Genomic DNA, 14,196 nt, shown 5'->3' on the forward strand with positions numbered 1-14,196 from the left:
ATCTAACGTTGTTTTCTGATACCAAACGCATCATACACAGATATCTTTATCTTCGTTGAGAATAACTCTGGTTACAATTTTTTTTTCGTTAAGTATAACTCTGTTTAGAATAAGTATAACTTAAGTATAACTCGTTAAGCATAATAACAAATTTTTATTCATTAAGTGTAGCTCTGATTTACAAATTTTATAGAAAGTTTATTTTGAATAACAATTCTCAAATATATTTATTACAAAATTGCTCAAACATACATACAACTATGAATCGAAAATTATCAAAACTGTAAACCGCATGATATCGTGGAATATTCTAGAGTTTACTACAATGCATTGAATGGAATCGTAGTTTACAATTATTTAAATTTAAAATTCAAAATGAGGCAAGATTGTGTGTTTTATGTGTATGGCCCATATGATAGCCACACCTAGTTTAGCACGTATTTATTTAAGGATTATACCACATCAAGTGGAATAATTATGTGGATGTATTATGTGTTCCACATGTAGGCCACACTGATCATCAACATATATATTAATAAATCAACTGGAATATAGTTTCACACTTTTATTCCATTTGTAAGCACTAGGGCTACATATGGGCCACATATACCTTTCTTGTCGGGTTATCAGCATTTCAGCTAATAATACTCCTCGTTTAAAAACGCCCCCAATTTACTAAGTACGAACTTCAATTTACCAAGTACGAGCTTCAATTTACTAAGGACGAGCTTCTAGCATTAATGCTGGGCTCATGTCGTTTTGAAAATGTGTTATATTTTGTGTTTATAGCCAATCTGCGACCAATTTAGTATAAATCATACCAAAGTATATATTTACTTTTTTTGCAATGTTACTAAATGAATGTTAACAACCGTTTGATTGTACATTTGTTGAGGAAATCTCCTTTGTTGATACCCATTCCATTTGGAAAAAAGTTAATTATTTTTATTCTTTTAGTAAATAAATTTGGCTAATTAAAAACATTTGATTCATTTTTTTATACTTTAGTATATAACAAAGTTAGGTTTCCGAATCCATGCTATTCTGAGTCATTGAGTCCCGTCATTGGAATAATAGTAGTCATTACCAGTTAGATGCAAATGTGAAGTAGCTCTCGCCATTAACTATTAAATTGGAATTTTGTGTTAACTGTCCATATTTTGGACACGTAATAAGTTGGTCTACAGTGGTTCTGTTCGGTATTTTTATTTTTTTATAATAGTTTCCCAAATTTGTTTAATGGCTAGAGTAAACTTTTTTTTGTGGTTGCTTCTCTTAACAAACTCATCTTGATTGTAAACAAGAGGTACTCCAACTTTTTTTTTTTTTGTCTCTCAAGTGATTTAAATAATTGTCGAAATTTGATGTACCTTAAAACAAATAGCTCGGAGCAATTTTTTGCCCACAACTGGTTTGCTACAAACAATTTAAAGCTTGAAGTCTTTTAAATAAATGCAGTTTAGCTCAATTATATTTTTTTACTACCATTTTTCAAAATGCCTTAAGGTTAAAAAAAATCTCCGTTGGTTTTTTTACAATACAAGTTTAGATACAAACGTTATTGAATAAATGTTTTTGAAGAACTATGAAAATAATTCATAAAAATTATTAATTTCAAAAAAATTTTTTTAAAGAGTATTGATAAAGTCCTACTGATTTTTTTAAACTGCGTTATGTAAAAAGCATATAACTTTAGGTTACTCCTTTAAACCCAAAAGATATAATATGTAGGAGAGAGAACAAAATTACGTCGTTTTTTACAGAACCGTTACTAAAGTAGCATAATTTTCAATGAAATACTGCGTAACTATCATTATTCAAAGTTTACCAACCCCATTATCATTTTATTGCATGATTTTGTTTCAAAATGTCATAAGCAATTAATGCCTTGCAAATAAAAAATTAAAGTTTAGAAATATTGGTAAACAACATTTATTGGTTTAGAGTTAGTTAGGAGTTATTTTTTTATGGTGTGTTTTTCGAAACGACTACTAACCCAATGAGCACAGGACGTCCTTGGACGTCCATAAGACGTACCGTTTAGGTCCATTTGTCCAAGTCCAAAATAGTACATCTTTGGACGTCTAATGGACGTCCAAAAACGTTTATCTAACTTAAAATTGAAAACAATAAGTTCGAACTTTTTCATACTAATAATAGAGCTACATTTATTTATTTTTCAATACAAATTTTGTATGCGATATAAATTTATTAGATATTTTGTACTATAAATTGTAGAGATTTATGTAAATATACTTGCAGTTGTAATATACTTTTTAAATTTGCAGAGATCTCCAGTAAAGATTTAATAGACAGTTTTTTCTTGTACAAAAATTCCAAAACTTAAGCTTAGTGGAATAATTACTTAATTATTTTTTCAAAATCATTTTCATTCGGAAATGAAACAGCAAGGCTGTTATTAGTTATGTGGCTTAAACAGCAAGGCTATTTAAGTCACATAACTATGGAGCCATGATTATAAAACTGCTATAAAAATATTACTCTAAATTAAAAGATTTTGAACACATGAATGTTGTTACATTCATGTATCTTGGATAAATTCATGTATCTTGCTGATACATGAATGTATCCGTATATATATTTTTTGATTTAATTCTTTGTTTAGAATTTCAAAACACTTTGCTGATAAATTTGCAGAAAAACTTTCAGCGGATTCAAGATTCGTTAGCCCAAATCTTTGATAGGCTTAAAAACATCGAACAAAGTGGAGATGTTGATTTTAGTTTGAATGTTGAAAATATGAAAAAAAAATCAATAAGTTCATTTGAGAGATTCAATATTATTGAAAATACTTTATATGCAGGTTCAAATGCAAGAAAATGCAAGGTAACTTCTAATGTTCACTCACTTTGACAATAAAAGTTCCAATTTTTATTATTGCTGAAGAGAGATGCTTGGGTGTGTAAGAATTTTACTGAAAATAATAATAGTTGTATTGATAATTATAATAGTTGTGGTGTTGTGGTGTGCTTGCTTTTTAAACAGGAAAATCCAAATTTGATATCCACCACGTCCCTTAAAGTACTGTGCTCAACTTATATCGATTCGTTGCAAAGTAAACTTAATTTAAAAACGTTAGACACGAAGAGAATCATTATTAATACATTTGGAAATCCGAGTGAAACTGAGGTTTTAGAAAGGGTTTAATTTACTTTTAAGGGTACTAATGGTTGTTTTGTTTTAATTTCTTGTTTTGTCAAGGACATATGTGCTCCCATAAATGGTTAAAACGTTGATTTTGCTATTGGGAATTATAATCATTTTAAGGGTCTAATATTAGCAGATGATGTAGTAAATGGTCCAGTTAGTATTGATATTCTAGTAGAAGCAGATTTTTACTGGAAATTCTTTGATGATACAACTGTTTATGGCAGTTCTGGGCCTGTTGCTTTGAAGTTTAATTTTGGTGGTTATGGGTTGAGTGGTTGTTCAGGTAAAAAGAAAGATAACAGTTTTTCTGTAGATACGGTACATGTTTTAAAGGTTCAATCTGAATTTCTTGAGGATGATGTTGTTTTTAAATCTTCTTTAAGAGAAATGTGGGGTTATAAGGATAGTTGTAAGGAAAATGATTTAATATTATATAATTTTAAAGAACCCACTTTTTTTGATAAAAGTTTGGATCGTTATATGGTTGATTTACCATTTCGGGGTGAATTTTGTATTATCTGATAACTATTACTTATGTGTAAATGGAGTACATTCTCTTAAAAAACGATTTTTAAAAGATATAGATTTGTTCATGATGATTTTGTTATAGATTGTTATTTTGAGGTTTAACACGTATGGTAAATTATTGCGAGTTACGGCGAGTTATTGCGATATTACGATTTATTAAAAATTTAAAAACACAAAATAATAAGTTAAACCTTATTTATTCTTCAATGTTATCAATTTAAGAATCGGAAAGGGCAAATACTGTATGGATAAAACATATCCAGTGAGATGTTTTAACAAAACTTTCATTGAAACAATTATGTAAAAACTTAAGACTTAAAAAAGTGGGTGGCATCGTTCGTTGTCAAGGACGAATGGAAAATGCACCATTATCATACAATCCTAAATTTCTAATTTTTTTACCTCGCGAAAGTTATTTTTTGAAGCTTGTTATCTAGAAAGCTCATGTCCTTGTGAAATTTATTTATCTTTACACTCCGTCTCTACCCTTACCAGTAAGTAGGCTAAATCATGACTACGCTTTTAAATACACTGGGGTGGATTATTCTGGTCCCTTGTACGTCAAATCTTTAGGTGATTCAAATATTAATAATAAAGTATGGATATTTTTTTTCACATGTTGTAGTTCTCGTGCATTTATTTTAGATTTAGTTCCTGATTGCTTTGCAGCAAGTGCCATTCTTGGTCTTCGAAGATTTTTTGCGCGGCAAGGGGTGCCTTCAGAATTGTATCAGACAACGGTACACAGTTTGCTTCAGAAGAAACACAAGAATTTTTTGCATCAATGGCAATCAAATGGCAATTCAATGTAGTACACACTAAAAAAAAAAGGTAGAAATTTCTACCTTAGGGTAGGATATGTGATATACCCTTAGTAAGGTATAATTTTCTACCTTTTAAGGTAGAAAATTATATTAAAAACAATTATTTGTCATACAATTTTCTAACTTCAAGGTATAATTTTCTACCTTATAAGGTAGAAAATTATACCTTACTAAGGGTATATCACATATCCTACCTTAACTAAAAATTTCTACCTTTAATTTTTAGTGTGTAGCGGCTCCCTGGTGGGGCGGAATATAGTTTTAATAGACAATTCCCCCAAATCTCGCATACTGTGGAAAGTTGGTATTGTTGAAGACATTAAATATTCGAAAGATAATCAGTTGAGAAGTGCCACAGTAAGATATATTCAGAATAATAGCTGTCAGAGAGTTAATAGACTTGCGAATAAGCTTTATCCGATTGAATTTACTACAGGATAAATAAACAATAAACTAAAAGTAAAATTTGTGGACGAAGGACTAGTTCCACTTTGTGTAGACGGCTCTTTGCCGGAGGGGGGGGGGGGGGGTGTTGCAATAGTGCTCAAATGCCTATCGCCTTTTATTAGTTTGTGTGTGATTCTTGTTGTCACGTGATCACCGTGCGCATTGGTAAATAGTTTATTGTTGCACGCTAGCAGTTCGTAGCAGTAGTCATTCCTCGTACTTTCTTGATATAATATTTACAACAAGAGAAAGCTAAGATATCTATATCAATAAACATATAATTGTATTCTTGTCGGTCTTATACCCAAATAGAATAAGTATATTGCTAAGCATTCAATATTTTTTATTTTTTATGTCATGCCAAAAATTATGTTTTAATGTCTTTTTTTAATATATATATTATTTTATTTTTTAATTTAGCTGCCCCGAGAAATCCTAACGGTCTTATCACAAAGCGCCGTGGTTGAGCATTTAATTGGAAGTTCACGCCTCCTTCCTAACTGACGTCGCAAAACTTGCCCAGAAGTGGGTTTTGAACCACGGATTCTTTGTTTCTGAAGCAAGCGCTCTACTTTTAAAAAAGCTTTGTTACTGTTTACATAAAAAGTTAAGAAAATCTATAATTGGTGTAAATGTATGAAATACAAACAGTGAGAATCAAACGGCACATTTGTAGTAGATAGGCTTTTAACCATTCTCTAAAAATACTTGGTGAATGACTAGTATATACTCAAAACTAAATTTTGAGTTTACAACATGGCGTTTATTATTTTCCAATCCAAATATTTTATAACTCAATTTTTTCAATTCAAACATCAAAAAGTACATTTTTTGATAAATTTTGCAGAATCTTAGGTTCTTATTAAATAATAAAGATACAAGTTGTAAACTAAAAACACGCATTTTTACAGCTTCTAAGGTAAAAGTTAGTTTTTAAACTTCTTCGTTGAAGGAACTTGTGCAACGAATACCACTTTTAAATTAACGCAGATAAATTTTACAAAAACTTTTATAAAACCTTTCACTCGGTGTTCGTATACAAAGTGTGACGGTATTCTTATACCGAGTGTAACCGGATTCATACACCGAGCGTAACGGTATTTATATACCGAGTGTGATGGTATTTAACCTCGTAATATTTATGTTTAATTTCGAATTAAATGTTTTATGAGTATATTTTATACAACTATTGGTTCTTTAATAGTTATTATATTACTATAAAAATTTATTTCATAGTTATATTGTTAGCCGTAGAGTGTGGTTATATTCGTTGACAATTAAGCATTAGACGCAGCGGAATCTTCATTAATCAACTGATTTAAATTGGACTATGCATTTTTTTAACGATTTTGAGGTGATTTGTTTCAAGGAGAACAAGAATAGAGCCAACTTAAACCCTGATGTATGTAAATTTAAACCCTGATGTATGTAGTTGATGTATATAAAAAAATTAACCATGAGCGAGATCTCGTCTCGTTCTCGTTTATTGTGAGAAATGAGAAATAGAAAATTCTCGCGAGAAGTAGAACGAGACTTAAATATTATATTATTTTCCAAATTAAAAATTATTATAATTTACAAAATGCTTAATAATTTGTTTTTTTAATTAATTAATATTTTGACTCCGTGATTTTAATAAATCTAATTAAAAATTTAATTTGTTTTTGACAAAAACAAATTGAATTTTTAATTACATTTTTAATTAGATTTTTTAATTAAATTTTTTTTTAAAATCTAATTAAAAAATTTTAATTAGAATTTAAATATTTTAAATTAGATTTTAAATACAAAAACTTTTTGTATAAAATGGTACACTTTCGACTTAATTTCATTAGTTTACCAGTGGAATTCAACTTGACACATATTGTTCATATTGAAAAGAAATATTCTTGCCTCATTTCAGCGGTCAATAATGTCACCAAGAAAAAACAAAATCTGGAGATATTTAAAAAAAACGAGTGACGGTGCTGAACGCAAGGCATGCAAAAAGTCTTTGAAAACAAAAGATGAAAACACAAGCGGACTTCATCGTCACCTCGAAAAAAAAGCCAAGATTACGTTGAGTATTCTGAAAAAACTGACGACTCTCTTCTTCCTCCTCCTAAGAAGAAACAACGAACCATGGTCGAAATGCTTGAAACAAAGTCCAAATATGACAAAGACAATTCCATTCAAAAACAGTTTGACTCTGCAATGCTGGATTACTTTTGCACTGATCTGGCATCCTTTTCAGCAGTCGAAGGAAGAGGTTTCAAGAAATTGCTTGACATTGCAAACCCTAAACTGAGCTTTCATCACAGTACAACATATTCAAGAAAGCTTTCAATTCGGTCAAGAGAAGTTCAAGCTGGAATGAAGAGCATAACAACGGAGATTACGCCAAATCTAAAAAGCGCTGCATTTACTTCTGACCTTTGGACTTCTAGAGCTCAGGACAGCTACATCTTTTGGACTTTTCATGTTATTGACGAAAATTGGAAACTACATCACTGGACACCCCATGTCCAACAGTTCCCAGGCAGACACACAGGTATCTTAATTGAAGGAAAGCTGGATTTTTTCTTAGAAGAACTAAATTTGCCTGCTGATTTGCCAATGTAGTGCGTGAACGACCAGGCAAGAAACATGAAACTTGCAGTCAAATTGTCAAAGCGCCTTGACCAATACTAGTGCAACAATCATATTTTGCAATGGGCAGTTCGAGACTCATTTAGAATGACTGCTGGAATGGATGATGCATTGCAAACATGCAAAGATTTGGCTTCTTTAACTCACCAGTAAACAGTTGCAGCTGAGTTGCTTGAATCAGAATCAGACGCTCAAGGAATCAATTTTAGAAAGTTACGCCAATCTGTTGACACAAGATGGAATAGTGAACTGGATTGCATGGCTTCTGTCCTACATCTAAAGAGTGCAATTATCAGCTTATGTGCAAATGAAGATATTTTTTCTTCAAAGACCATCAGTGCATCACAGTGGAAATCAATCGAGGTAGCAGTAGAAATTTTGGCACCACTTAATGATGCTACAGAAACGTGGTCGGCTGAGTCTATTCCAACAATTAACACTGTCGCCGATTCTCTTTATTTAATCCATGACAAAATTGATCAATTTATTGAGACGGATGGAAAAAATGGCTACGGTGTCTTGTATGCCAAAAACTCGAAAAGCTGCATTGAAAAAAGATTTCCTCTATGTCAGACTGGAAACTTATTGAGTGCTGCAGCAAACTACTTAAATTCTGCTTTAAAGGGACTTCACTTGAAGTTCTTCAAAAAATTTCAAACAACAAAAGAATGGTTAGCCTCACAGGTTAAGGATAATGTTGAGTGTCAACCTGTTGCCAGAGTCCTTTCAGCAGATTTGTCTCCTAATTCAAAACTGAAGCGCAAGTTAAACGTCAGACTTGAAACACAAGAGCCAACATCTGAACTGAATCCTATTTTGAGCGAAATGTGCCAGTATGAATATCTCCCTGATGCCAAAATAGACTTTCCGATTCTTGATTGGTGGAAATTGCATTCAAATACATTGCCAGAACTCTCTTCATTAGCTAGACAAATTTTAGCTATTCCAGCAAGTTCAACCAAATCAGAGAGAGTTTTTAGCTCAGATGGAAATGTCGTCCGATCATCCAGACACAACTTACACCCAGAAAAAGTAGGACAAATCATCTTAATCAGAGAAAACGTTGTCTTGTTGGAAAAGTTTGGCAAAAAAATTCTGAATTAATATTTGAAAAAGTTGTTTACAATTTGACAAATGTCATTTGTGTCTATTTGTCAAAACTATGTTTACATTTTTTTTTTTTAACTTCGACTATGTATATATGTACAAACAAATTGGACTTCGCGATATTGTATGCGAAACCGCGTTTGGGTATGAATATTTATAAAGGATAATACAAAGCTTCGGAAACCAATAATGCGTCAGTTTTGAGAAACTAAAGAGTCTCAAACTTGACGGTAATTAAGTGTCTTCTTGTTTTAATATTTTTATTGAAGGCATCTTCAATAAAATATCTAACATTATTGTTTGATGACGTTTGTGTGCGCGCATACAAAAAAATATTAAAAAGTTAAATACATATTTATTACGAACGGTAACCGTAATTCTTATATTAACTTTAAGCATAAGAGCAGCAATACTAATTATAAAACATTCATTGAAACATATTGATTTAATTTGTTTGGGTCAGTTAATAAAAATTAAGTAAATAACAAAAGTAAATTTAGTTTTGTTATTTTCATACTAGTTTATTCTTTGTAAAGAAGGGAGAGATTAATTCAGACTTTTATGTTACTTGGAAAAGAAAATATATTAATGTTATTAAAAATATATAAATGTTAATAAAAAAGATATAAATGTTAACAAAAATATTTTACGCAAGAAAAGAATAGAAAAATATCTTTAAAAATATTAACAACTGGCAACAATGTCAACCATTATGAAATTTTATTCGAATAATCATTTGGCTTTTTCGAATCATATTCGGTAAAAAAAATACAATCTCTTAAAAAACAAGCCGTTGCATAGAGAATATGTTTCAGGGTAAAATGTGACGTCAAATTTGCATTACGTCAAATTAACCAGTTTCTAGATAAGTCGTTGAATCAGAATCAGAATCACAAATTATAATTGTAACGAGTGATTACTACACGCATTTTTTGCAACAACCAATTTTTTTTTTTTGAAAAAATGGTTTCCACCAAAAAAAAATTAATTTCTATTCTAAGAAATCTCTGCTGCTGTATGAGATCATCAGAAACAAAAGAACAACAGTAAGTGAACTTTTAACAATTATAATAAAAAATTACTTTAGAATAAATACGAACGAGATTAGCATTTTTATAATATTTTCTTAAGTTTGTCAAGTTTCATATTCTTTAAATGAATTGATAAAATAATTTTTTTATTAATTCAACTAATGAAAACGATTAAATGAAATTAATGATTTAATGAAAAAAAATGATTAAATAAAAATAACAACTTGTATTAAATAATGCGTATAATTAAATAAATTATTGTATTTAAAATTTAGCTTAAAAAACGAAAGTAAAGATTATTCTACTTGGAGTAATATACCTTCTGAACTCAATGATTTTGAAAATCTTGAAACAGTAGATAATTTAGAAAGTGGCAATTCGTCATCGATGTTGGAAAATCTTAATCCTATAACTCCAACTGATGTTTTAGCTCCAGCCAATTGCAACAAAGTTGATATTACAAACCAGGATTTACTTGATACATCATCCGAAAACTGGAGTCAAAGTTGTTTCAGTAAAATAAGCATATCAAACATTTCTCAAAAGAATAAGGTTAAATTTTCACTTCGCAGCATTTGCATGAAAATGTTACTCTTTTAAGTTTTAAAATATATATTTTATATAAATATTACTTATAAATTTTTTTTTGACTTTCAATTAGACCAGATTAGAAGCTGTAACCATCAAGCCGATTCATCCTTTATCTAAAAGTCAGTCCTTTGCAGGTTTTAAATACAGACTGTGTGAATTAGGAAAATTAAGTACGTCTTTGCCCAATTTAATGCAAGTTAAAGATAATAAATTCACATACTATACTGATAATATCACAAGAAAAGATACTTTGCCTTCCGAATTCGAAATGGTAAAAACTTTACATTATATATTTGAATATGCTATATTTATAATGATTATAACTTTTATAGTCTCGATTATACCAATCCGATTTAGACGTTTTCACTATACTATTATATAGTGGTTTTTATAAATTAAAAATTTAATCATCGAATAGTAATAAATATAATGATAATAATAATAATAATAATAATAATAATAATAATAATAATAGATTGTAAACGATTTAAACTAAGTTTTAAAAGTTAGGTTTGATTTGTTTCTAAATTTAGTCAACGTCAACTTAAAGTATTTGTATTGTCTCAAGCGAAAATAACAAACAATAATAAATAACAAAGACTAAATTATATTTTTTTAGCAAAATTTGGTTATAATATTTCTTTTAACTAGTTTTATAATATCTAAACTTAACTTAACTGGAAGAATTTTCTATCTTCAAATCAAAATATCTTCTTGCTAAGTTAACTTTAAATATTATAAAATAATTTTTTTTTTTTTTTTTTGAAGTTAAAAGTACTAAAATGTACTTTTTATTTCAAATATTTGCTCAACTTTTCTTTAAATTTAGTTTTATTAGGTTTTTTCAAGTTTTTAAATATCTTTTTCTTTTTAAATGGTTAAGCTTACAAATTTTGAGAACTAAAAATGGTTGCTCACAGATCCTTGGACACATTTTATCAAAGCGGCACTTCTTTTGATATTTTGTTAAAAATTTAGATATTAAATTGTTAATTTAATTAGCTTCTGCTAAATATAACTTAAGTCTCACAAGTGGTAATAATCGAAACCTTATTTCCTAGAAAAAATAATTAAACAGCCTGGATATGGCCACGTCTACACGTCTATACCAACAAACTTCATTTATATGTTATTCAAGTATTTAGAAAATATTTTATTTAAAAATTTATTTTAGAGAGAAAACAAAGTTGAAAATAACTCTTTCGAATTGGCAGTTGAAAAAGTAAAGTTTTATTTATAACTAGTCATCCGAACTTATGTATACATATATTATATATTGTTGTTCCTATTAATCAAACATAGTTTATTGCCTAAATATATATATATATATACATATATATATATATATATATATATATATATATATATATATATATATATATATATATATATATATATATATATATATATATATATATATATATATATATATATATATATATATATATATACATATATATAAGTTATAGTATAAATAATGTTGATAGATTAAAAAACTAATTGAAATTTATTACTGTTCATCCGTATTAATGTATATATGCGTAGTTGTTACTAATCGATCATAATTTATTGCTTCAAGGTGAAGAAGCTAATTGAAAGCCAACACGATAATATAGTTAACCTACAACAACAAGAAATTGAAGTGATGAATGAAATTAGCAGAAACGAGGCAATAGGATATAGTGTTATCAATATTCTTAATAAACAAGAAACTTTAAAAGTTGAAGAATTTTTAAAATCGATAAGCAACTTTTTGTGTAAAGTTATATTTCTCACGCAAAGGGTTAACCGTTATGAAATTGAACTCCATGACCTCGAGGAAGATAGAAGTTTTAAAAAAGTATAGATTTTGTTATTTTTTATTTTAATTTTGCACAGTAACGAATCAAATAGATGACTTTTAAGATAAAAAAAAAAACATCAAACAAGTAAACCAAACTTTGTCCATTTAATTTAAAATGTTTTTAAGATTTATTTACTCATAATTTAGATAAGAAAAAAACTTTTATAATTTCTTTATTGTCAGTAATATTTAAATGCATTAAAAAGTTTAGTAAGTTTAACCTCACACAAGTAAATATCAATTATGTTAAGTAATCCAAAAAATTAGTTAATTCTACTATAAACACTTAATTTTTTTGTTAACCAAGTTGTTCATTTTAAACTAATTTAATTTTAGAACGCAATTATCAGAAAAATACTAATGTTACAAAACGAAATAGAGGAATGGTACCAAAGTTTACAAAAAATAGGGTATAGACGTGGTAATCACATTCACCTAATACTCAAGAAACATCTTAACAAAGATGACATTAAAACATTTGAAAACTATCTAGGAACAAAATCTGACCTTGCATGGAAATTAGCTGAAATACAAGAAAATATTGAAGTTGAAAAAAATTGTTATGCTTCTCTACAGCAACTCGCACTGAATTGGAAATTTCAAAACTAAATCTCTAAAATACTCCATGATCATATAAAATGGAGTATTAATATTTATAAAGCCTTTATATTTTTATATTTTTCATAGTGTAATTATTTAACTTTTTTTTATAAAACTTTATTTAAATTTGATAGTTTTTCGTGAGCTGTGTTCTTATATCAGGTGTTCTTGGAGAAAAGTCGTTCTGAAAACTATTAATGCCGCTTCTAACCACTTTTTACGCCAAAGTAATTAATAGCAGTTAGCAGATAGCTCGTGATGCGAGTTATTATTTAATACTACATAAGTTATTATTACTATTAGTTATTATAATGCGTGTTGCTAATTACGGACTTTTGCAGATTGCGGTTTCAGAGTATGACTTTTTCATATGGGATAAATGAACAAAATGGCAACGTTGTTTAGGTTGTTTTTAGGCGTTTTTAATGAACATAGATTTTTTAAAAGGATTTAGTTGGTCAATTATTTGATATTTTTTAACGAAATTATATTTTATCGTTTAATATATACATATATATATATATATATATTTTAGTTTTAAGATGTCGTTTTTTTTGTTGATAATAAGTAAAAAAAAAAAAAAAACTTAATAAGCTTGCGATGTGAGGGAAAAAACTCTGAAAATTAATAAACGTCTTCTCCCGTATATTAAACAGCTAAGAGGAATGAAAGCGAGCTTCAAACAATAAAAATTTGATTTTTAATGTTATGAAATTTTACGAGACGGTCTTGATTTTGTATGTACATGTAGAGGCGGAATGGGTCTTTAAAAAAAAACTCCTTTGTACAAAAGAAGGATGAGGAGGGGTGGCAGAATAGTGGTTTAGTGCGTACTCACTTTATGGAAGTCTTCTACTATAGTATAGTACACTTAAAGTTTATATAATAACTGTACATTGTACAACTTTTTGTAGGGAAGGTTGTAGGGGGGTGAAGCTTCTTAATGTCCACCCTCTGTGTGAACATTATAAAATAAATTAATACTACTTTATATCCATTATGTGAAAATTAGATATTCACTATGCAAAAAAATTTTAAAACCACCCAAACTTAAATTTTTTTTCCATTATGGTATTTGTGTACTATGTAAAAGAATACTTTCACAAAATTAATCACTATTCTAGAACCACTTCAAAGCCCTTGAACATTTATACATTAGGTCCCTAATAATATTTGAGACATTTAAGGGCTTTGAGGGGCTCTAGAATATTTACTAAAACTTGGTAAAATTTTTTTTACATTGTACTCAAACACTAGAAGGGAAAAAAAAATTCAATTTGAGTGATTTTGGAATTTTTTTGCGTGGTAGGCACCCCTAGCTGTTTGTGGGGTGCTGCTTTTTTTTTCAGAAGACTGATATATATACACTTTTTTAATTTTCTGATGTTGAACGGGGATTTGCAGTGGGAATTTTGCGTGCCGGTTA

At 28.8% G+C, this 14,196-nt stretch overlaps 2 protein-coding genes across 2 annotated transcripts; both read left to right on the forward strand.

Annotated features, from left to right (window-relative positions):
• Window positions 1-7,685: 7,685 nt before the first annotated feature.
• LOC136076057 (uncharacterized) lies at window positions 7,686-8,702 on the forward strand. The gene is made up of 2 exons (XM_065789522.1): window positions 7,686-7,747; window positions 7,808-8,702. Exons 1-2 carry the CDS (start codon window positions 7,686-7,688, stop codon window positions 8,700-8,702), a joined length of 957 nt encoding a protein of 318 aa, XP_065645594.1.
• Window positions 8,703-9,588: 886 nt separating this feature from the next.
• Window positions 9,589-12,846, forward strand: LOC136076514 (uncharacterized). Its single transcript, XM_065789868.1, has 6 exons — window positions 9,589-9,751; window positions 10,012-10,288; window positions 10,398-10,598; window positions 11,502-11,549; window positions 11,907-12,167; window positions 12,507-12,846. Exons 1-6 carry the CDS (start codon window positions 9,669-9,671, stop codon window positions 12,777-12,779), a joined length of 1,143 nt encoding a protein of 380 aa, XP_065645940.1. The 5' UTR covers window positions 9,589-9,668; the 3' UTR covers window positions 12,780-12,846.
• Window positions 12,847-14,196: the final 1,350 nt, after the last annotated feature.

Source organism: Hydra vulgaris, chromosome 02 (assembly GCF_038396675.1).
Source record: "Hydra vulgaris chromosome 02, alternate assembly HydraT2T_AEP".
Taxonomy (NCBI): domain Eukaryota; kingdom Metazoa; phylum Cnidaria; class Hydrozoa; order Anthoathecata; family Hydridae; genus Hydra; species Hydra vulgaris.

Coding starts and splice junctions, on each gene's coding strand:
- LOC136076057 (XM_065789522.1), top strand. CDS start 7,686: ATGACTGCTGGAATGGATGATGCATTGCAAACATGCAAAGATTTGGCT. Junction 7,748..7,807: donor TTGGCTTCTTTAACTCACCA/GTAAACAGTTGC, acceptor AATCAATTTTAG/AAAGTTACGCCAATCTGTTG.
- LOC136076514 (XM_065789868.1), top strand. CDS start 9,669: ATGGTTTCCACCAAAAAAAAATTAATTTCTATTCTAAGAAATCTCTGC. Junction 10,289..10,397: donor ACATTTCTCAAAAGAATAAG/GTTAAATTTTCA, acceptor ACTTTCAATTAG/ACCAGATTAGAAGCTGTAAC. Junction 12,168..12,506: donor AAGATAGAAGTTTTAAAAAA/GTATAGATTTTG, acceptor ATTTAATTTTAG/AACGCAATTATCAGAAAAAT.